The sequence below is a fragment of the Ctenopharyngodon idella genome, chromosome 7, assembly GCF_019924925.1.
Source record: "Ctenopharyngodon idella isolate HZGC_01 chromosome 7, HZGC01, whole genome shotgun sequence".
Classification (NCBI taxonomy): domain Eukaryota; kingdom Metazoa; phylum Chordata; class Actinopteri; order Cypriniformes; family Xenocyprididae; genus Ctenopharyngodon; species Ctenopharyngodon idella.
The window spans coordinates 44859036-44883914 of NC_067226.1; the positions used below are offsets into that span (position 1 = coordinate 44859036).

The 24879-nt window shown below is 37.6% G+C and overlaps 1 protein-coding gene across 2 annotated transcripts in view; it reads right to left on the reverse strand.

Annotated features, from left to right (window-relative positions):
- Positions 1-22020: 22020 nt before the first annotated feature.
- Positions 22021-24879, reverse strand: part of tpcn2 (two pore segment channel 2) — a 26622-nt gene continuing 23763 nt past the window's right edge. For both annotated transcript variants that reach the window (XM_051900151.1, XM_051900150.1), the window contains exons 24-25: positions 24769-24860; positions 22021-23637 (exon numbers count right to left, since the gene is read on the reverse strand). In XM_051900151.1, coding sequence (XP_051756111.1) covers positions 23559-23637; positions 24769-24860 — 171 coding nt within the window. In that variant the 3' untranslated portion in view covers positions 22021-23558. The remainder of the gene's footprint in view (positions 23638-24768; positions 24861-24879) is intronic.

Consider the following 24879-nt stretch of genomic DNA (forward strand, 5'->3'; position numbering starts at 1 on the left):
GTTCTTCAAGCCATCTTGGGTATTTTCATAAGAATAATGTATATCTATTAGGGCTGCAACAAACGATTATTTTGATAATCAATTAATCTACCGATTATTGGAACGATTAATCGACTAATCATCGATTATTATACTGGTTAATCAGTATGTTTTGTTGAATTATTCCACTAGCAATTAGTTAAAATACTGAGTTATACTTTAACTAATAATTAAACAAGGAAATCACTTCAGCTTTTGAAAGTGTATTTTTAATGAATTTGTTAAAAAATACTGTTAAAATGACGTACTGTGTTATTATGTCTGGGAATTGTAATAACTTTTTAAGAGTAAAAATATGAATATGTAATATTTTGCAAAAATTTCTGAAAAATGCTCCTCTCTAGATTTCTTCTTTTTTTTCTTTTTACTAACTATCGAGTTTATGGTCACTGAATGGCTTTCCTGAGGTAAATGTAACATTTTGTGACATATTTGTTCGCAAGCTGTTTTATTGCGGTCTTTCTGCGGTTGAAACTCTGATTAAGTGATTACATTAGAGCTGGATTCATTTCTGTAAATTGTACTGTATCTTTCAACATACTTTTTAATATTCATTCATGTTTATTTCGTGCTGTAATAGCAGAAAAGAGGAAGAGATAATAGGGTCACATGCCGCTTGACCGGAGGCGCTACAGCGATATTAAAGAGCACCAAAACCACATGTATTGTTTGAGTCCCGTAGTAAAATTGACAGAATTTAAAAGTAAAGACTGTTTAATATCAAAAGTAACCTGATCTGTCTTATCTGTCGGCGTGCTGTCTGTGTCCTCTATGCTCTGTGACGCATCTTTCACTGCGTGAGAAAATAGATGAACAGTGAGTTTGAATGAGAGTTGGTGGCCCTGCATGACAGCATTTTTTGTAGTTATGCTAAACGTTATGTTTTATGCTATGTTAAACTCCCACATTTTACGGGTTCGACTTTGTTTGCACTATGCACTCCGAAGTCGTCTTCTATTGGATTCGATCCGGGAGGGCTGCATTACAGTATTGCGCTACAGCACCCCACTGGTCAAACCGTGTTATTGCAGGCCCTTCAAATAGATCATATGAGATCAAAAGTCTATTGGACAACAAAAATATTTGTCGACAATTTTTTATTGTCGACGTTGTCGATAATGTCGACTAATCGTTTCAGCCCTAATATCTATAATGCAACGCTAATCGACATAGCCTATATCACAGAATTTTATAACAATATATTTTCTGTCTTACTCTGTGTTAAGTAGCAACATAGGACCACAGAAGCTATTTCAAACACGACTTGTGTATATATAGGCTATATAGTGATTTTGGAGCAAAACATGATATTAATCTCATAAATTGTCGTGTTTGACAATATGCTAAGCAAACGCACTAGCTATCCTGGAAAATAAAACAACTTTTATTGGGCTACTGATGTGACTGGAATCTTCTAATATGAGTGTAGATTATTTTAAACATATTTTTCAAAAGTGCTATTGATTTCTGTAGAGATAAACCTATTTTAATGAAGGAAAGTTTACCTTTATAAAAGTACACTACTCAAAGTGTAACGGTTGTAAACAGTCATCAAAAACACATGACATAAAAACCTCTTGATGAGAAAGGTTTTTGGTTTCAAAAAACCCCCTTCTGAACATCACTCAGCTGAATCCTTCATCTCACATCTCTTTGTACTTACTGTATTTTGATGGCGAATCATTATTTCTTAATGCTTGCTGACCGATTTGTTTAAATCTACTGTAGAGATTGACACAGAAAAAGGTGGGGGAAAGGGTCTGTTTGTGCGAGAGGAAAGCAAGGAGGCGTGAGTGGGGGTTTTGGGGAAGCAAGGGTTATCGACAGGCAGGGCGCAACGAATAGCTGGCGCCAGACGAGCTCCACAAGCCTGGGGAAGATTTAGCACCAAAGAGAGCGGAGTGTCGCAGCGAGTGTGTGTGTGTTTGGGAGTGTGTGTGAGAGGGTCAGGCTCTGAATGCAGTTCTGTTCAGGGCAGATTTCACGGCTGGCTGATCACAGGCGTCCATGGCTCGACCCTCGCGACAGCTGCAAGGCCCTGCCGTCAGGCCCGCTCGCCCCCTCCTCTCCGCTCCGGCACAAAGGGGGCCCTGCCTGGCCCAGTGCAGCCCAGCACGGCCCAGTACAACTCGGTAGCGGCTGACAGGCTGCGGTCACTAACGATGGCAACTGTGTGAGGTATGCATGTGTCGTGTCGGGGGTGTGTGTGGGGGGGGGCGTCATGTTAATGGAGCAGGCAAGCGGGAAATAGAGCGGCCTCCTTCTCGCCCTGTCCAGTCCGAGGGGTTCCCATTCCTATGAGATTATTCGTCTTTCTTCTCTCTATTTACTTGGCTTATTTGTTTCACTAGCATTATCTTTTCTCCTCAAATCTTTTCCTCAAAGACTTTACTCCATCTGCATATCCTCACGGCCATCCAAAAAACAAACAAAAAAAAACTACTCATTCCCAATACATGGATGCTATGGCCTCTGAACAGGGGGGTTAAACTGTGTCAAAGTTCTCAGAAGACAGGCTGATGTCACGGACAGCTAGACTTACTGTGTCTCATCAATGGGGCACAGCACCAGTGAATGACAGGATGATAAAGGTAGGGCATGAATGGCCAAAAGAATTGATAAATGATGGCTGACTCGGTGCAAACGAGTGGGAACAATCTGAAAACTGCTGACCACAAACTTTTGAACCCTAAATATATCATACCATATTTTAGGTACACAAGGGTGTATAAAGCTAAACTTTCTTATACAAGAGACAGAACAGTGACATGATGCTGTTTTTTTTTTTCCAAGTCTGAGTTTTGAGTCTCCTTTTAAAACAAAACAAAACAAAATATTAAAATATGAGTATTATTAGTAAATTTTCCACACACATGCACCCATCCTTCTCGCTTTGGTAGGATATAACTAAGGAGTTTACATTCAGTTGCCCTTTGAATTTTGACCTTGTATTTGGATACTGTACATCTGGATTTGGTTGATTGACTGTCCCAGAATGCATTTGGATTCAAATTTTATATTCTGACTGGATATTTTCCATATATACTAATTTCTGCAGGGTTTTTTTTTTTTTTTTTACTGTTTATTAGTGCTGTCAAATTTAACCGCATGTGATTAATTTTTTCAGTTTAACGCGTAAAAAAAAATATTTAAAGCAATTAACACAGCATTAATTTTTTTCTGTCATCCTTTAGCTAGCTTTACATTATATGATCATGCTATCATTCATTCAAGTGCAATTAAACTATTCAAGCGATAAGAAGCAAAAAATAACTTAAATCTGTACTGGCATGCTGTCTGTGAATCTCCTGTCTGTGTGACAGACACACATGACTCAAGTTAGGTTTATATTCGCCGCATCTGCATGAGGGCTAAGGTGCGTGTGGAAAAAATGACGTCACCACATTCAGTGCGCGAGACTCCATTTCACGTGGTGCAGGTGCTCGGGACTTTTTGTAACTTTGCACACAGCTCCGCTTCCGAAGATGCAAGACTTTGAGCCAATTCTGGCCGAGGAGGTACGTCTTTACCATCTGGCACCCAGTTTGCACAGCTACCCAGATTCCAAATTAATTCCAATTAATTCCAAAATGAGTCTACAATAGCAGAAATAAACCTTTTTAATGACAATAAAGATCCATGTTTCATAAAAATGTGCATGAAATTAAATAAAAAAGTTCAATGAAATTAAACTATTTAAAAACTACTATTTAATCTCTTAAAAATATTTAAGAGATTATTTAATTTAGTTTTATACATATGTTCTCATATCCATAAATTTTCTTCTAATGTCACAAGTAATAATCTCAAGGTTTGCTGGATTTTACATGATTCTTTGGTTCTTTTTGCGCAAGTTTGGTGTATAATATAATATATAAAGTGTATAATAAAAAACAAACATCGTCACGTGTGTACCTTACTTCTTCTCACCGCTGCTTCCTGATGGTTTAGAGAACAATTACTCAGAGTGGCCCCCTGTCATTTCAAAGTATAGTACAACAGCGAGCCTGTCAAGTATAAAAGCCTCGTCCATTTATGGAGGAGTGTGCGCAGTCAGCCGAGGCTCGTTGTGAAAGCGTAAACAAGGCTTCATCCGCACAGAAAGCCGTTTCAGACAGCGCACCGGCTGCACTGAGTTCACTTTCATGCTTAAACAGACAAAAACACACAAAAGTATGCCAAAATGCCCGCATTGTCAAGTACCCTCTTAATCACATTCTTAAATGAGATAAATAAAGTCTTAAATGACCGTTAAGAGGACATCGGATATGTATCAGATCTTAAAGTGACAGCAGCCTAATAATCCTGCTGCTGTGACGTCTGTCATTAATGTTAATCAAAGAACAAAAGACAAAGAGAAAATCACTCACTGCTCTTGACTGAATAACTTTTGTAACTTTAATAAGGATTCATCTATATTTAATTTATAATGTATGCAGTGAAGACTCTAAAGTGTTTGATAACTTTATTCAAATATTTAAAATATACTGTCTTTATGTTTTCTACATTAATTTGGAGATTAAATGTGAAATTATTACAATATAAAATATATCAAAAACTTTAATGTTAGGTGCGATTAATTGTGATTAATTACAGAAAAAATGTGCGATTAATTAGTAATTTTTTTAATCAATTGATAGGACTACTAATTATTTTAAACTGGAAGGCTTATTACCATTTGTTTGATCGCATTCTTTACCATGAAAACGTTGTTCCTGTGTGTACTGACAACAATCTCTCGCCTCATGGTCATCATAGCAGCAAAGTCTTCCTCTGACCCAAAAGGATACCCCCTCTGACCCTTTAGGGTCACTAGGCTAGCCACCACAGTGTGCCTCAAAATACTGTAATGAGCTTAGACTGACCTGACACTCCTGGTGGAGTTTACTAGAGCGCAACTAAACCACTAACAGCCTTAAACGGTTCGGATATTAGCTTTACACTGAACAATCTCTTAACAGGACACAGTTGGATTAACTGCAACAACCAATACCAGCCCAGACAGCACGTTTTAGCATAAACTAGCACGTTTTTAGCAAATGTCCTTTAGCACCTAGTTAACAGTGAAGCTGCAGGGGGTGATTGAAAATACTAATATGCTAATATACGCAATGCATTTTACACGCTGGTTTAGGAACCCATGATAGGGAGTCTGAGAAATTATAAAATTACACAGTATGTTTCCAGAGCACATTTTAACAAACTTTCTCAATGTAGCAGCTTTTTATGCACCTCTGGATACAGTGCAAGTAGTTGAATTCGAGCCGACACATGCATTCCATACACCAGGAGAGCCTGGATGGGCCATACAAGTGGAGAGAGCAGGTAGCTGAGTTTCACTGCTCAAGACTGGGCTTATTGTCCTGTCTCTGTGGGAAAGCCACATTACTTCCTTCAAGGGCGATTACCAGGAAACTTAAGATGCTGTATCAATGACGCTTCTCACATTTGCCGCAAGAACACAGAAATCTGCCCCTCATATCTACACACATGCTCTGAAGGACACATACATACACAAATGATGAAGACTAACTGTGCTTTATCACTTGGCCTAGGTGTGAACATCAATTTTCTCAGTGTGGCCTACGGACGTGACCTGTTGCTTCTCGGCAGGGAGACAGATAAGTCGCTCATTCTGATAGGGTGAAAGATGAGAAGATGCAACGGCAAAAGGTCACTCTTATCTTACTACATAGGAGAGATTATACAGCTGTGCATCTTTATCTCTCAAGCAGACTGTATTTGCAGCATGGTATGGCTAAATGGCTTGTTTAACCAGAACGCAAGAGTCAAATGCAAACCGCATTGGTGGGTTGTTACATAACAGGGTGCGCACTTGCAAAACAAAGCAGAGAGAAGTCAAAAAGAGTTTTCCTAGTCTTTTGACATGTAGCTCTTGCTCAATTAATCAACTGCCGCCACATGCACCAAAACTTCTACGTTGATTTAGAACAAAGGGAGCATGGGCTGATTGGCGCACACTTGTTGCTCCTGACATGGTGCATACTGACCTCTAGTGGTGGCCAGAGTATCAGCACTGTGCTTGTGTGAGCCAGAACAGTGTTGACAAGGACTAATGGCCCCCTTTGCAGCTAATGATGGAGCTATGTAGACAGCTGCTGCGCAGTCTCTTCAAATGCCAGCACTGACCCCGGCCTTTGAGGATGAGGGGAAAAAAACTCTCTTTCTTATTTTCTCTTTCTCTCTCTCACTCGTCCCCGTGCATGAAAGTATCCCTCTTTTGCTATTCAAAGCTCATCACCCCATTCGCTTCCTTTATCTAGACCTGCTTCTTTTGGCTTTTTCTTCTTCTCACCTGTATGCAAATTGGCCAGCATTCTGTTTCATTAATCTGGGAGAGGTAGGGTGAGATAGCAGCAGATTGCTTCCGCTGCTGCAGAATGTTCGCTGCACTTTGGCCACAAGTTAATTTATTACTGGAGGGTTTGGAGCGCCTGGCACACAGGGGATGTTTGTTAAAGATCCTTTTCACTCCATTCAGTCGGCCAGAGCACAGCGCTTTGAACCCCAGCTATTCCCCCTAAAGAGTGCCCATTCAGTGAGCGCAGGCAACCTGAGGAACGAAGCGAAGGGGCAGTTCTTGAGAAAGAGGGAGAGAGACATAGATGGAGTGGAAAGAAAGAAAGAAAGAAAGAAAGAAAGAAAGAAAGAAAGAAAGAAAGAAAGAAAGAACGCTGTATTTTACACAAAGGGTTATTAGGGCGACGCCAGGCGGAGGGGTCTTGTATTACCCTGAAGGGTGTTTATTTTGCAATAATGACCAATGGGCTGCACTTTATCCCAGTTATTACATGGCTGAGAGATTACAGAATGACACAAGAGAGACAACTTTCACTCATAAAGTTTAGTGGATGTTACGGCCAAAATTTTAATGCCACAACTGATCAATCAAAATGAAGTATTCCAAAGAGTCATACAAAAATATTACTTAAAAACTGATATCTGCAGTCCTGACTTTTGATTGTTCAATGCGTTCCAGCCATTTTGAAATCCACAATACAGTTACATGATGCAAAACACATGTAACAACATCACTATACAGCACTCATAGCGGATATTTGTTGCACAGCAATGTCCTGTCATGTCAGGGACTTACCATGCACCCAAATATTCTGAAAAACACCTGAATGACCTACTGATTCCACCAAGATTCTAAATTTTGCACCCAGTGGGCACTTTACTATACCTCGAGGCCACAGAAGAGGAGTTATGTGTGGAAATTGGACAGAATTTTTAGTGATATACATGAAAATGTGAACAGACAGTACACAAATTAAAGAATTGTGACAATTGAGAATCAGCCCAAATTGTCTTGCTACGTGAACATTTACATGTCTAGGCATGTGCCTTGAATTGACTGTACTAATTGGTGGGTCCACTATATGTGAACACTCAAAGTTGGGTTTTGCTTTTAAAACGAGTATAGAAAACCAAAATCTGAATTTGTACTACTTAGCTGCAACTCAAATTGCATACTGAGTAGGTACTACATTTGATGAATAACTTTGTGATGGTTAAAAAAGTATGTTCTATAAAGTATGAGTTTATGTAGTATGAATGAGATTCGGACGTACTACATCCCCCATGTTGTCTCCCATGTGACTTACTATATACCGTCAGTTACATCACTTCACTGCCATTCACAACTCCTCTTCTTTGGCCTCATGGGATCGTAAAGTGGCCATCAATCTTGGTGGAAGTAGTAGGTCATCCAGGTACTTTCTGCCTACTGATTTATGAATACCATAAAATTCGGACATAGTATTCTTTTCACAAATTGTTTTTATTAGGAAAGTATGGAAGTATTAGGGAAGTAGGCATATTTAGATGCAGAGCTTGAGTTGGAAAGAGTTAAATGTCAGTTGCGTAAACTCAGAAAGGCTAGAACTTTTATCAACACTATTCAGCCATAACTGTTTTCACAAAAGAGTGCAGCCTCTCACTGATTAAGTGGTCAACCAAGTCATCAGCAGGGTGCTACAACTTAACTGACAAGTTCTTACTAAAGTCTTGGTTAGAAGAACAATTCCAAACTATTCTTATCGCTCCAATACATTTTGATCACATAAAGACACACACACACACACACACACACACACCTAAGCAGCTGGCATCCACAAAAGACCAGGCAGCGGGAAAAAGGTGTGGGCTGAGCTGGAGCTGAAGAGTGCTGAACTTTCTCTCTCTTTGTCCCTAGCTATTTCCCGCCCTCCTTATCCTCGACCAGGCCAGAACAGGGAGCGGCCAGGTGATAAAGCAGCACCTGGCAGACAGGTGTTTGGGAGAGTCTGCCAGGGGTCGCAGGAGATTAACTGCCCTCGCTCACCTGAGCGGAGGAAGACAGGGGCAGGTGCATCTGCTGGGGCTGCCGTGCACACTGAACGTCAAAAGGGCCCCGCGCGGCAGGGACAGCCACCTAATTACAGTGAGGGAGGTGTGGGGAGAGGGCGTTGAATTGCAGCGGTTGAGGAGAATAGAGGAGGAGCAAGAGGAGTGGATGGTCCAGTCTCTACATGTCAAATCGAGGACCCTCCTTGATCCAACTGCATTGTGTAGGTGCAGTGACACCCTCTCCTTTTCTTCGCCATGCCCTGCCAGAGGGTGAGGTTGGACATTTCTTTCACTCCTATTTCAGCAGAGCCTGTCTAGCCATCTCCTTAATTACAGCCTGAAAAAAGATGGCAAGGCCGAGTTTTCAGGAGCGGGATTCGGGGATGGGGTCCAGGTGCTGGGCGGGTGATCGGATGGAGCAGAAAAAGAGGGAGGCGAGAATGAGGGGCATCATTAGTGCTTAAAGAGGTGTTTAGCTGAACTTCCCGCCAAAGACAACAGAACTGTCAAATTTCCCCAAACAATGGGTTCCACACCAGCGTCCAACAATACTGAAAACGTTAGGGTGACACCAATAGCACCAAGTTTGCAAAAGATCAATAAGCTTGATGAGCTTAAACTTTTAGTACTGATAACTGGTATATGGCATAAACAGTACAACCAGATTTAGCCAGAGTGCTATCAAGTGAGTTTGAAGGACATGTTTAGAGCAGTTGCTCAGCACTGATGTGCTCTTTACAATACATTTTGGTCACTTATGTGTCTTATTATTAGAGATCCACTCATAATACATTTCTCTGCTGATACAGATAGCCGATTATTCAGAATGATATTTGCCGATGCCAATCTTTTTGATTTTTCTTAAGGAAAAAAAAATCTCTCCCAAATAATGCTGCAAACTATACAGGGAAGGGAACCCTCTCATTTGGTACACTATAATATTAGAGGTTACAATTTACAACAGAAGTATTATATTCAGCTGCTATTTATTTTCAGATATAATAATTACACACAAATAAAAACTGAAATGTTTGTATATAACTCAGTTGCACATAAGGTAGTTTTCATAAGCACTTGTCCTCATGGCAAATTTATTCAAATATATAATTAACAGTAAATGTTCAACAAAAGAACACTTTTTTGTTGTGGAGCAGATCAGTTTGGTTCATTTGGTTGATGTGAGGTTTTGCTTGAGAAGGTGGTCTGGAGTATGTTTCAAAACTTTGAAATAGTTCGCAGTTTCTAAGAATGCAATTTGCCTTGAATAATGAATGTGAACCGCTATTGATGAAATATAATTTTCATCTTTGCACACTTATTATACTATGATCAATGCATTCCAAAACCAAACAATACAGTGAACTGAACTTCAGTTCAGACCAATCTAATGAAGTGCAAAAATATTTAAGACAGTTTAATGCTGATATGAGTAATTTTAATTAGGGATGTGCAACAGTGATCGAGTACTCGACCGTGACAGCGATGATCAATCATGTAAACGATGATCGAAATGTTTTTTTTTTTCTCTTCTCACATAGTGATATCTGGCTTCACTTTGACAAGACAGATGAAAATACAGTTCAATGCAAGCTGTGCAGCGCCAAGCTTTTATCTTGTGCTTTCATACGGTAAAATAACATTTTGGTTGTTCAGAAAGTGCAAATTGAATCCAAAATATTGCTGAAATAATTAGAATAAAAAAAAAATTACAACAGTGACAGTAATGTAGCCTAATAGATTGTGAATTTGTTGTGCTTTCGTTTCGTTGGCTGCGTTTTTAAATGATGTTTATAAACAAAAGTTCGGGAGGAGTGCTTTCAAATGATCTGTCCAATTATCACGTCATTCCAATCGGCTGACAGCAATCAGTAATTAACATGTCTACCCAATCAGCATAAGTGGAGGACATCATAAATACAGAGTCAACTCACCTATGATTCCTCGACAGTTTTCAGCATCCCTCCACCACCCCATCTCCTCACACTCGCCTGGTTATCTTCCCAACCAGAATACGGGGGGAGTATTCTGGGTTCGGGCCAAATACCGAGGTCGGAGCCCTCTCCTCGGACAGCACGCCAAATACGGATACCATTTACTTATCTGACTTATTTGTAAGTGTGAACTCGTGAAAGCGCAATCGGAGTTACACTTTCGGTCAAGCTCACGTTTGCATTCGCGAACTTGTTGCAGATGGAAGTTGTAATAGCTACATCTGATTAATCTATAGGATGTGCTGGGACAGTGGCGTCATTTCACCAAAAGCCAGGGTATGGTAGACCCTGATGACGTCATCCAATCTTACTCCCTGGACGTGACAGTCCCACTTTCTTCACACAAATTTTTCCAGCACTTCAAAGCTCAAAAGTCTGAATATTATCCAATGTAAGTGTTATTTTTAATATTATTATCGAAAACATTTTTGTTCATCCTACAAAGATTGTCCTTATTTGTAAAACTAAAAGTCAGTCAATCAAAAACTACAGCCAATCAGAATACAGTGTGGGCGGGCTCTCGCGGCATTTGCGTGGCACCAGAGATTAAACTTGATGGCACTCGCAAGGAAATGGATAAGTACATAATCAAATTCACAAATATTACACCATTTGAACATTAATAAAAAAAATTAAAAAAAACATACTGAGCTACTAAAACAATCTTTGTCATAGAGTACATTTGTTTGTTTGTTAAATAAATAAAAATACTGATGTTATAATAAGGCAGCAGTGCTTTTTTCGTCATATTTGTTCAATGGCATAGGCTAATTCATATGGCTTCGAAAACGCGCAGGCGATTTATGGAATCACTTCATAATGTAGATGAAAATTAGGGCTGGACGATTAATCGAAAAGTAATTGAAACCGAAATTCAGAACCTCAAACCGACGTAATTTTCCCATGTCTGTTATTTCGGTTTTATAATCCTGTTAATACTTCCCCCTTAAAAACATACTACCGCGTGTGTAGCCACGTGACTCCGCCCCATCCAGTCAGTGGCATGAAAGCAACACGGAGGTGAACGCGACGCCGAGTCAACACACAGAGATGCCGCGCGAGTGGTGAGCCTTGCGTCTTCACTAAACTTGTCAGTTGTATGTGTTTTAAGGTTTGCCAGTTTGGACATTCAAGCGATTTTAGACGATCGGATGTGTATTATATCGAGCTACCATGCTCACGCAGCTCCATTGTGGCACGAACACTCATACAGTAGCTGCACAAAAATGTGAAGATCGCGCGCACAGAGAGGAACGCAGAACCTAGTTGTCAGCGCTGTCCTGTGATTTATCACTAAAGTAGCATAGAAACTCAAATCTTATTATAGCATATATTTTTCTACTTTTGAAGGAACTTACAACCCACAGCTTCACAATTAATAGAGAGACGGTATGACTAATTCACACCCGCAATCACTCTCATTACATACTGGTACTGTGCTAATTTATCTTTATCTGATTTACAACGAGCAGAAATCTGTAAGAAATGTTACGAACCATAGATAAAATAACTGCTGAAAGTGAGCTGTTATGTCAGATCTCTCTTTCAATAGGAAAAAATATCCCACCTTTAATAGTCAAGCATATTTACAGTACAAACCTTGTCAGTGAACTATGAGGGCAAAAAAAAAAAACCCCAGAAACAAAATAATCGTTCATTAATCGTAATCGAGCTAAAATGTTCAATTAATCGAGGTTTTGATTTTAGGCCATAATCGTCCAGCCCTAATGAAAATACAGCACAAATCTGCCATAGCATTATAATGAGAACTTTATAGAAATCTATAAATTCTGTCCTTGCCTGTGTTTCAGCGAGCTGTCATGAAAACGCATCATGGCGGGAGCTCTCTCTCTCTCTCTCACTCTCGCTATAGCGAATAACTTAAAGTTCACTGGCATTTGCATGCTTTTGTGCAGATAACAGTTGTAAGGTTATGTCTATGTTATTTGTCTAAGTTATCTGATTAATATCATAGGCTGTGTCATAGAACGGGCTTCAGTTTATTGACATAAAGTCACTCTTCACCTCAGGCAGCTATTCCTTTTAGACGCTTCTTTATTAATAACATTGCTGCATCATAATCATAATCTAACAGTGTTCTAATCACGTGTTCATGTTTTCATAGACAAGTTTTCATGACTTATTTTTATTTTTAACATTCATTAACAGTCTTCAGATATTTTCATTATTTCAGACAGTCATGCCCCGCCCCCCGAGTACTCGATTACTCGTTTTTGAAAAATTGCCAAAAATGCCCATCCCTAATTTTAATGTCATTAGTGGCAGCAAAAGTAAGGATCTTTTTTCTTCCAGCCTACAATTTTTTTCAGTCAAACTGGATGAGCCATTATTATGTTGGGCTGCTCAAACAAATAGAGCAATGAAATTGCCACAAAGCCCTACTGTTTACACTTCTTTGAGACCTACAAATGGCTCATTTATAGGAGAGAATAGAACCTATACACCTAAAAGAAGAAAAAAATGTTGATGACCCTTCACTGCACTCAGAAGCAGGTGAGATGCTCCTGCTGAAGGCCCAATATAGATCTGTTGACCTAGCTAACATCAGCAGTCACATGGGGAAGTTAAAGCTAAAGGAATGGCCTGCCAGGTTACCTGACAGCTGAAAGATTAAAGCCTTCAACCTTATGAGATCAACACATGCCCAAGCCCCACTTCAATATCTTCCTGACAATGATAAGGATTTATGATATTCTAAATGGTTTTGTGGTCGCTCCAGGCTTGCAGTACCTCTATAAAGTTATAATCTTCCTATAGACATGTTTGCTCCCTCTGAACACCTCCGAACACCAATTCCAAGCCATGGTGAGAACAGTATTTATGACGGACTGCTGTAGCTGACAGAAATGGGGTAGGACACTTAAAATACAGCGCTGTGTAATGAGAACTCTGTGTGTGAGCAAGTAAAGAATGCGGTGGGAGGCAAGGCCTTACAAGCTGCAAATTCCACATGCAAAACCCTCAAAAGAACAAGTAATGGGAAAAATCTCAATCATCAAACAAGCAGGTTGTCGAGACAAGATAAGCATGGGAGAACTAACAGAAAGCGGCATTGCTCACATACCACTGTGCCTGACATCACTTCTTACAGCTGTCAACATTGTTCAAACCTGTATTGGTTTATGATGGGGATCCCAACTCCCAGCTCTGAGAGGTATGATAATGAACTGAAGAGGCTTTATGCTGGATGTCACATGAACTGACAGGAAAACTGGTTTCATTGCATCCGGTTGTCAGAGAAAGTGTTAACAGTAGCATGAATGGATTTGGTAATCAACTAACCTAGTTCTTTATTGTTGCCATTTTATTTGGTTTTATACAACAGTTCGTTCTGGTTCTCAAATCTGATTGGCTAAGAGGTCTTTCCAGCCATGCAATATTCTACCAGTATCGCCACGGGAACCGTTTCACCATGTGAATCACTCCGCTTTCAGCATTCTCATGTTGAGTGTCATGGCGGACGAGCAAACCCACCATGTTTTTTATAGACACTACTGTTATTTTGTAACGGAATGTAGTTTTTAGAGTTTTTTAGGTAAGAATGTAGTTGTTTAGACCTCAGATATGCGATTTATATGTAAACATGTAGCGCCTGTTTGAAAATTTGTTTAGATGCTTTCGGAGATGTGAGCTCCAGGCCGTCAGTGACCGTTCAGAGCTCATGTACCTGCAGAGAACAGCTTCATCTCGCCCAGTCCTTCTGGAATTTGCCACTGGCTCTTATGTAGATAGTGTTTAAACATGAGGTATAATTCGTTTCCTTCGTTGCTAATTCTAAAGTGACGTTTTAGAATTAGTAATGAAGGCTTGGCCTCAACTTTTAAACTGTCAACTTGAGATATGAATCCGTGGCGGAAGGAAGTAGTTCCTCACAAAAGAGGGTTTTTAAAGACAATCTGTTGTTGTTTCTTATTTATTTACACACTTGTGCCATCGAACTGTTGTATAAATCAATATCACACTCGTAGCCATGCAATAGAATGTGTGAAGAACAGCTTGTTTATTATTTAAACCCTTCACAATTAGGCTGTGTAAACTACACTTTTAAAAAGATCAATAATCTAGTTTTAAATGTTTAAAGGATTTTATGAAAGCCTTGCTATCTAAGCAGTTCTGACTTAACTGTCCTGATTTAAGTTTCACAATATCTCTGAAATAGGTGGATGAATAGTTTTAGAATTACATGTAGTAACGGAGGCTTGGGCTCAACTGTTAAACTGTTAACTTGAGATTTGAACCCATGGCGGAAGGAAGTAGTTCCTCACAAAAGAGTGTTTTTAAAGACAATCCGTTTTTGTTTCATATATATTTACACACTTGTGCCATCAAACTGATGTATAAATGCAATATCACACTCGTAGCCGTGCGGTATGGCTCTATATCAGCACGGCTGTAATTACTTATGGCCGAATCACAGCCAGGCTGATATAGAGCAATATCACACGGCTACGAATGTGATATTTCTTATTTAATATCTGAATGTTAGCGAGAAGAAGAAAACTTTTATATCACATATCACATACCTGCATATGTGATGGACATCGGTTATGCTTATCTTTAGTAGCTCCTTTGAAGGCATCTTGAGTAAAACAACTCCAAATTTAATGTAGCATGTACAAAAGACCTGAACTGGAAGCGATGCGACCTCTTTTACAGAATATGGAAGTTTGCTGCACATAACCCACATTAGCAAAAAAAATATAACACTAGACAATACTGCCACCTGAATAAAATACTCCCAGCTGTTGAGCTGTGCTTGAGAGAAGCATGGATATACTGTTTATATGTGGTCTTCATTGGTCTGGGAAGCTGCCATGAATGTTTAGCTTGTGAAATAAAGGCAGTTTATACTCATTTCTATGTATGAGCTGGTAGCTGGATGAAAAATAATGCCGTATTTCATTTTTTAAATGTAATGAACGATAGTGATGGTGTTAGATCATGCTAATAACCTGCTAACCAAAAATGTTAGATTGAATCTCCATGCCAAGAATATTGGATCCAAATCCCATCAGAAGAAATAGATTTTGTCTGGAATCCAAAACTTTCAGCAGAGGTTTGTCTGACACCCTAAATCAGTCAACAAAACTGTATTTTGTTTTTATTATATAAAAACCTTATAAGCAATAAGGTTTGTTGTGAATAAGTCACGTGAATGACTTATTTATCATGAATAAGACACGGCTGAAGGGCATTGTTAGGCACGACGCGAAGCGGAATCCTTTAAACATTCAAAACTAGATTATTGATCATTTTAAAAGTGTAGTTTACACAGCCTAATTGTGAAAGCTTTAAATAATAAACAAGCTGTTCTTCGCATGTTCTAACTAATAAACAGCACAGCCTCTCATATCTTATTGCTTTTATAAAATGGTTACCACACAATACAAATACACTACCAGTAAAAATCAGTAAAATTTTTAATGTTTTTAAAAGAAGTTTCGTCTGCTCACCAAGGCTGCATATTTAATTAAAAAAACAGTAAAAACAGTACAGTGTTACAATTTAAAGTAACTGTTTTCTGTTTGAATATATTTTATAAAGTAATTTATTCCTGTGATCAAAGCTGAATTTTCAGCATCATTACTCCAGTCTTCAGTGTCACATGATCCTTCAGAAATCATTCTAATATGCTGATCTGCTGCTCAAGAAACATTTATTGTGTACAATTGTACAAAATATTTGTGTACAATATTTTTTTTTTTCAGGATTCTTTGATGAATAGAAAGTTCAAAAGAACAGCATTTATTTGAAATATAAACTTTTGTAACATTATAAATGTCTTTACTGTCATTTTTGATCGATTTAATGCATCCTTGCTGAATAAAAGTATTAATTTCTTTAATTTCTTTTCAGAAAAATAAAAATAAAAATTCTTACTGACCCCAAACTTTTGAACGGTAGTGTATAGTGTTACAAAAGCTTTGTATTTCAAATAAATGCTGTTATTTTAAACTTTCTATTCATCAAGGAATCCTGGAAAAAAAAGTACACAACTGTTTTCAACATTGATAATAATCAGAAATGTTTCTTGAGCAGCAAATCAGCATATTAGAATGATTTCTGAAGGATCATGTGACACTGAAGACTGGATTAATGATGCTGAAAATTCAACTTTGCCATCACAGGAATAAATTACTTTATTAAATATATTCAAACAGAAAACAGTTACTTTAAATTGTAATAATATTTCACAATATTACTGTTTTTACTGTATTTTTAATTAAATAAATGCAGCCTTGGTGAGCAGACAAAACTTCTTTTAAAAACATTAAAAATCTTACTGATTCCAGACTTTTGACTAGTAGTATATTAAAGCCAAAAATATGTATCAATGCAACTTTCATGACGTAAACTTTCACTAAAAGCCTTCCTTCCGCCGGAAAAAATAGTCCCTGACCATGAACAGCAACAGAAGTTACATTATTATGCCATTAGATGGCGGCAAAGACTTTATGAGTGTATCAGTGAGTAGTGAAGACTTTTACATTGAAAAGACTGAATTGTTGTGAACACGGAACAAGACACAACTGACAAATGATTTGACTAGCGCTGTCAGTCACGGGAAAACCCCTTAACTGTTAAAAGGACAAGATAATACATCGGACATTTAAACAGATTTTTTTTTAATGAACAGGACTGACCAGAAAGAAAATGCTAAATCTGAATGCAGGTAATAAACTTGCTCAATCGATCTCTTTCTCACAGTACTCTTCTACATAATACAGTAAGCTTCAATGAACAATATCAACTGAGAACAAACAGTTTATGTTGCTAAGAGTGGTTGTTGTGTAGCGATACACAAAACCATTGGGTGAAGCAGTCATAGACCATTCATTGACCAATCAGAATCAAGGACAGGAACTAACCGTTTTATAAAAACAATTACATATATGATTAAATTATAATAAATTAATACAAAAAAAAGTGGTTCAGGTTTTGATGGACCACTGAAATAAAGATGTGATGATCTTTTTTTCCATGATAAACATACGTTTTTTCAAGATGTAATCTATCTTTAAATTGGTTACACTGCATAACGTAAGAAATCAAAATATTATTATTAAAGTAATAAAGCGATGTAGTGTTATAAGTATTATTATTTGATGTTATGCATAACATATTGTTATGTAATTTAGTTAAAATACCACAATTTTTATTTTAAGCTTTATAATTGTAGGGTAATTCATGGCATGTTTCTTTATTCAAAGACTTGTGGCTTATCTGGTTAGTTTTTGTTTTCATGTGTGAAACGAATAAGAGCAACTTTGAATAATTTACAAAAATTGACTGTAGCGCATACTTGAATCCTTTTCTTTCACAAGTAATTCCCATTTAAGTATTCACTGGGATAAGTAATTGTCTCCCCTTTTTCACCCCTCATGCATTATTTTAAGCATGTTTGACAAAAGTACTTTTATTTCTTCAGTTTCTTTAGTTCATTTAAAATAATGAATTTAGTACACAAGAGTTGCTATTTGACAACCGAGTTGAAAATCTCTTTGGCAGCTCCACACATTCCAGAGCAATATGGATCTCCTCACAGCTGACAAAGGCATTCCTCAGAAGAACAGCTTGTTTATTATTTAAAGCCTTCACAATCAGGCTGTGTAAACTACACTTTTAAAAAGATCAATAATCTAGTTTTGAATGGTTAAGGGAATTTATGAAAGCCCTGCTATCTAAGCAATTCTGACCTAACTGTCCTGATTTAAAGGGGTGGTTCGCTGGGTTTTTTCTAGGCTTGATTGTGTTTATGGGGCGCTTTTTTTCTAGACTTGATTGTGTTTATGATGTGTCTTAATGGTTCGTTTTTCAAAAAACGCCGTACTTTTCATATATTTTACCTTTATTCTACACCGCTGTTTCCCTTCTCCGAAAAACGCTCCTGGTTCTATGAACCCCCTTCCATCAGAAATATGCAATGGGCTCAGATTGTTTAGGCTGGCCCTGTGTATTGTGATTCGCTGTCCGGAACACGTTGTCACTATTCACGTTGTCCGGAAACGCCACGCCCCTTACCATTACGGGCATAAGTCGCATGTGCTTCGGTGGAAATGTAAATAATGGCGTCAATATTGCCGTATCAATTTGAGCCCGAATCAGACCCAGATAGCAGTAATGAAGAGGGTCAAGCAGAACCTCTGCAAGCACGGCTTTTAAAGGACATTTATGAATGGTAAGTATTTTTGTTTGTATTTGTGTCAAAGTGTTTAGATATGCTGTCACTTGTAAATGTTACTGCTGTTTATGTTAACTTTCGATATACGCTGTTATCCTGATTAAAGCTTTACTGTAGCTGAATACATGACTGAGTAGTAGAATTTTTGTAAAGGTATTGTTTAATTTATGACATGAACGAGCATGTGGGTAAACACAACATAAAAGCAGTAATGAAACAATGCTGTACACTGATAACAGAAACGCTAACAGAAGTTCGCTGGTGTGATTACATAAATGTTTGTTGGTGTTTGTTGGAGAAGTGTGAAATAGAATTTAGCTAACTAGCTAGCGAAGCCAAACCGTGTTGGTCTTTGTTTACTTCTCAGAAACTATATAACTTTATAAACAATAAAACGTACTTACAGGTTGGGGCCCATAAACAGCAGCTTCTACTTTTAAAGTGGGAACTTCTTCATCTTTCAGTAATAGACTTTGTGCAAATCCAGCATTGAACTCTGGAAGATTCTGAAAGCTGTCTTCCGTAAAATGTGCAGCACAGACAGCTAAATTAGCATTATAATTGTCAGGAACAGAATTAAACATAAATTTTAAACATTGTTCCCGAAGTCCAGCATCCCTAGTATATAGTCTTTGGCCAAACACAGAAGACTTGTATGTGCGCGACATGGCCTCGCCCACTTTGTTGCGTGTTCCCGGGGGCAGTGTTGCAGGGTTTATGATGTCACCAACACGGGAAGAAGCTCGTTGTAGTCCAAACCAGTCGTAATTGTAATTGTAAACTGCCATAACTTTGAAAGACAATATCTCCGTTTGCATTGAACTTTCAGTGCTGTAAATTTGCAGATACTATTTATGCTCAAGCAGGAACATTACACACTAACTAAAGTTAAAAAAGTGAAATCACAATGAACCACCCCTTTAAGTTTGACAATATCTCTAAAATAGGTGGATGACTATGGTGTAAACGGGTTAAAGTCACCATGAAATCAAAATTGACAATTCTTGTTTTTTTATGGAATATTGTAATATCTGTGCACATCATTATTTAAAACTCATGTGCTCTTATAATCTTTAATTAAAAAAAAAAAAAAAAACTTCCCCTCCCTCTTGCAGCGACATCTCTTCTCTAATAATGTGTTTACTGGCGTGAGGGCGGGGCAAACTGTCACTCACATCAGATCCACCAATAGCAAACCACAACCATCCAATCAATATCCATGGACAAAACAAGTCCTGCCCTACATTTTTTTCTTGTTCCAGAAGCCGTTTCAACTTGTTGTCAGTTGACCAACATATGACATATACAAATACTGGTCAAAAGTTTGTTATAATTATGCTCACCAAGGCTGCATTTATGACTGAAAACACAGTAAAAACAGTAATATACTGAAATATTATTACAATTTAAAAGAACTGTTTTCTATTTTAATATTTTCAAAAAAATGCAATATATTCCTGTGATTCAAAGCAATTTTACTCCATTCTTCAGTGTCACATGATCCTTCAGAAATCATTCTAATATTCTGATTTGCAGCTCAAATTTTATAAATTAATATTGCCCAATTGTTAGTAATGTTTCTTATTATCAATGCTGAAAACATTGAGAAAAGTTTTTGCTGCTTAGTATTTTTGTGGAAACTGTGATACATTTTTTTCAGGATTCTTTTAACTCTCAGGGGTCGGCGGTCGCGCCGGAAATACCACTTCGGTTTTTTCAAAGAACTGCATTTATTTGAAATTAGAAATATTATATAGACATTATAAATGTCTCTACTGTCACTTTTGATCAATTTAATACATCCTTGCAAAATAAAAGTATTACATTCTTAATTATCTTTATTCTTACTTACCCCAAACTTTTGAATAGTAGTATCATGGTTTCCACAAAACTATTAAAGTGTAACTTCGCTGATTTTCAACTTGCTTATTGTTACTATGTCTGGACTGAGAAATTCACATTTTTTTGACAGCAAAAGTTTTCACTTTTGACATCTTGGATTGACAGAGGGTTATAACAGAACAGTTATTGTTAGAGTAGGTTTATCACTGAAAATTGTACTGTACTTTGTCTACTGTTTAAACAGCATTAAGGTAAAATTGAACACTATTGTTCACTCTTTGAATTCTAGTACCCTGGAACAATACAAGTCGACACCATTATGACTAAAAGTTTGCTAAGCAGTATTTCCTACTAAAGCAAGGAGGTATTTGACTCTGGTAAGCTTATCCATATCCACTGGTGGGAGTGGCCCTGGATGGCAACATGCCCAGTGCATTATGGGTGTTGAAGTTTTCCTCACTTATTAGCAAAAGGGAAGACAGCAGCCTTTTTCTCTGTTTTATCTAGTAAGGTAGCACAGATTTTAAACAAAAAATGCTGTATATTTTTACTGTAAGGCAGCCAAGTTTTATTGAAAGCCCATTCGGCCAAAGGTGAAGAATGCAACAAAAACTGTTTTCAACATTGTTAATAATAAGAAATGTTTATTGAGCAGCAAATCGGAAAATTAGAATGATTTTGGAAGGATTTCTGAAAACCCTCACTGAGGCGACAGCACATCTAGAGGAAAAATAAACAAACAGTGGAAGGGAACTCTGTGTATTTGTTTGAAAGGTGAGGGGAATGATTGTGTGATGTGTGTTCAACACAAGGTCAGGCAGACCACTACGTTCTGTTTTGGGAAACATGCCCTGTGTAAGAGGGTGTGTAAGTTTGTATGTTTATCCCCCAAACCAGTGAAGTGTGTGTGTGTGTGTGTGTGTGTACAGGTTTATATTACCAAATTGTCCCCACAAGGATAGTAAAACCTGAGATCACCTACATTGTGGGGACCATACTACATTATGTTTTTTTTTTTGTTTGTTTGTTTTTTGAAAATGTAAAAATGCAGAGTTTTCTGTGATGGGTAGGTTTGGGGGGGATAGAATATACAGTTTGTACAGTATAAAAACCATTACGTCTATGGAGAGTCCCTCCCTACAAGGATAGTGAACCAGACGCGCGCGCGTATGTGTGTGTGCGCGCTTGCGTGCATGGGCGCGGGAAGACGTTTTAAGTTGGGGGTGCTCTGTTTCACATATTTATTTATTTATTCTGGGGGGGTCACCACATTTGAATAAAAAACAATATATCGAGTCTATTAGAAAACACGCCAAAACTCCACGAAGTACAATAAGCATATAGGTGAGAACACTCGTTTGAACAGCATACACACCGCGACATTTGACGGCACATCACAATTTTACATTATTGATACTGCTTGCGGTCTGTTTGTTTACATAAATATCCTGCACAGCGACAGGAAATAACAATTAGCACAAAAACCTGCCTACCTTACACAGCACCGTAGCTGGTCTCGCACTCAGGAGAAGAGCGGGAGAATTGTTTCTACGCACACTGCAACGGTCACAATATGACGTCACACTCAGCGCGTATTTTTTTAAAAACAATTTTATTTAACATTTAAATAACACTTTTTAATACACCACGTAAAGCGTTTATTACAAATAAATTACTAAATGCTGAAAATTAATAAATGTAAATAAACAAATGAACGTTGCATTTACAATCCTATGAAAACAGGGGGTGCTGCAGCGCCCCTTGTTCCCGCGCTCCTGTGTGTGTGTGTGGGTGTGTGTGTGTGTGTGTGTGTGTGTGTGTGTGTGTGTTAATCTACTTTCCTGGAGGCTGAGGAAGTCCATATAATCACCTAGGAATTCCAACTATCCTATAAAATGGTCTTGCTAAATAGAAGGTGTTGAAAATTAGACACTTATGTAAGACCTAAAACACAGGCTTGTGTGGCTTTGTTTGATACAAAGCACGCTACAACTAATCATGATAAAAAATCTAATTTGCCTGTAGACAGTTAACAAAGACAATCAACAAATTGCTCTAAGAACAGAAAGAGCACAATACAGTGGTGCAATTCAACCATTTATACCAATTTTCAGTCAAATCAATGCATTGATTACAGTAAAACACCATCTGTTGATAAGATTGAAAACATGGAAAATATCCCAATATTGACTAACAGTCCAGGTCACATTTTCCCACAATACAAAGAAAAATAAGACATTACGTTTTGCACCAAGATGATAATGATAATAATCAAAAATGTACTATTTACTATAATAAAAAACAACAAACGTCTCAATCCTGTCAGGACACATTCCATGATGTATACTTACAATTGTACTTTGCAAATTTAAAGAATACATCATTTTGGATGGGGCATGTGCTTAATTGTCATTTTTTATACAATATATTTACTGTATCCTTTTCTTTTTTAAATTTTTCGGGTGAAATACGATCTGGACATTTCTTGACAGTTTTGGAGAAATTCATCCATAAAGATTTCTGTAAAATCTAACATAAATAAAAGCACTGAACAAAAATAATGATAGTCAAAAATATGGAATTAATAAAAACAAAGCTAAAAAAAAAAATGATACAGTTATGAGTCTTGTCCCTTTGTTTCCATGATTTTTTATATACAAAAATCTATATATTCTTATTATGTTGTTCAATTGTAACAGGCTTACAAAAATAAATAAAAAATATGGTTATCATCAAATGCGGGATGAGAATGTGTTTGGTTTCTCAAAAAAAGAAAGACTTTCAAACTCAAAGAATGAATTTCTTCCAGACATGAGGGTAAATCAAAACCGGTGGTACTGCTACTACTGTAATTTACAGGTTATAAGACAAGAACTCTGGGACTCCAGCAGCAGGAGTGACTTCAGCTAAAGCTTCTTTTTAAATTGAAGTTCCTCTGAACATTAATCGTGTGATGCTCTGTTAGAAAACACATACATCCTTTCCCAGGCTGACCTGAAGCAACACAGATCCTATAATGGGAAACAGGCCCTCCAAAATGGATGGATATGTAAACATGAGGCATACACAGACACAGTGATGGAGTCCTGGAGGATTTTGGGTTTGTTTTGGAGGTGGAGGTAGGTTTAGGGTCACCAGGAGAGGTGGAGATGAGGATGTTGTTGTAGTTGAGCTACTAACTCTTCTTCTGTCGGCTCTTGGACTTGCTCTCTGAAAAGAAAGGATGGGCAAAAGAATAGAAAAAAAAAATCAGATATTTGAACAACATTCTTACTAACCAATCATTTTTTCTCTCACTTTCACTAGTTATAGTTATAGTTTCACTAGTTATATATATATATATATATATATATAAAATCTGATTTTTTTTTTATTAGGCTATTACTAATTTTACAATTAGATTACTAATGTTTGGCAGAAGGCCATGTGACTGATAAAAGATACAGTGGTTCTGGGGTTTCCTTGTGAAGTCTGGACCATTTTTAAATGTTGCTTAAAATAAGTAGGCCTATCCACTAAAAACAAACAATGCATCAAATCAAATCAAAATGCTCTCATTATAAGCAGAAAACAAAGTTAACTGGTAATTTTAAAGTTTTAGTTGTCTTTCCTTGCCATCTACAAATAATTTTCCCCATTATAACATTGTTTATTATGAAATGCTCTTAACATGCTGATTAATAGGCCTAACGGTAATTGTAAATTTTAAAAAAGAAAAACAAGTCTTGTCACAAACTTGGTTTGAAGTCTTGGTTGGAGTCATATAATGTATGTATGACAGATAAAAAAATAAAATAAAAAAAAAACTATATTTACTGCAATCTCATTTTCTGTAGCATTTTAGCAGAAGTATCAATCTGCGTCATCTTCAGCTTCCGTAGCGCTGTACGTCTTTAGCAATGCACACAACCGTTTGAATGAAGCTCGTTTAGCTCTAGATAAAAATATTAGGATATAGCACCGAATGATTATTGCCATAAACGGCCTTGAACGCTTGTGGTGTGAACCACTCCATTGTTTTGACGCGCTGCTCACTTTAAACTGTAGAAACGGTAAAATGGTGCGCCATTTGTCATTTTGTCTCGCGGTCCGGGTTGGTCTCGCTGCTATTTGAGGATGCCTGGTGTATATTGTCGCATGTACTGTAAAATTGAGGGACACTTTTTCTCACATGCCTCAAGAATCTTTGAGAAGGAACTTGGTTGCACTTTATTTTCAGGTAACGTTGCATTTGTGTAATTATACAAATAGGTACTGAGTAAAATGGATTAATTGCATGTACTTACTATAGGATTAGGGTAAGCGTTAGGGTTTTATTTAAGGCTATTCCCACAGTCTTACCTGAACATAAGCTGCACAGTGCTTTGATAGGCGATTCTCTCCACATCCTCAACAGACAGAGTATTACTGCGGTCCCACTTATAGGTGAAGTTCTGAACACAGGAACAAAAA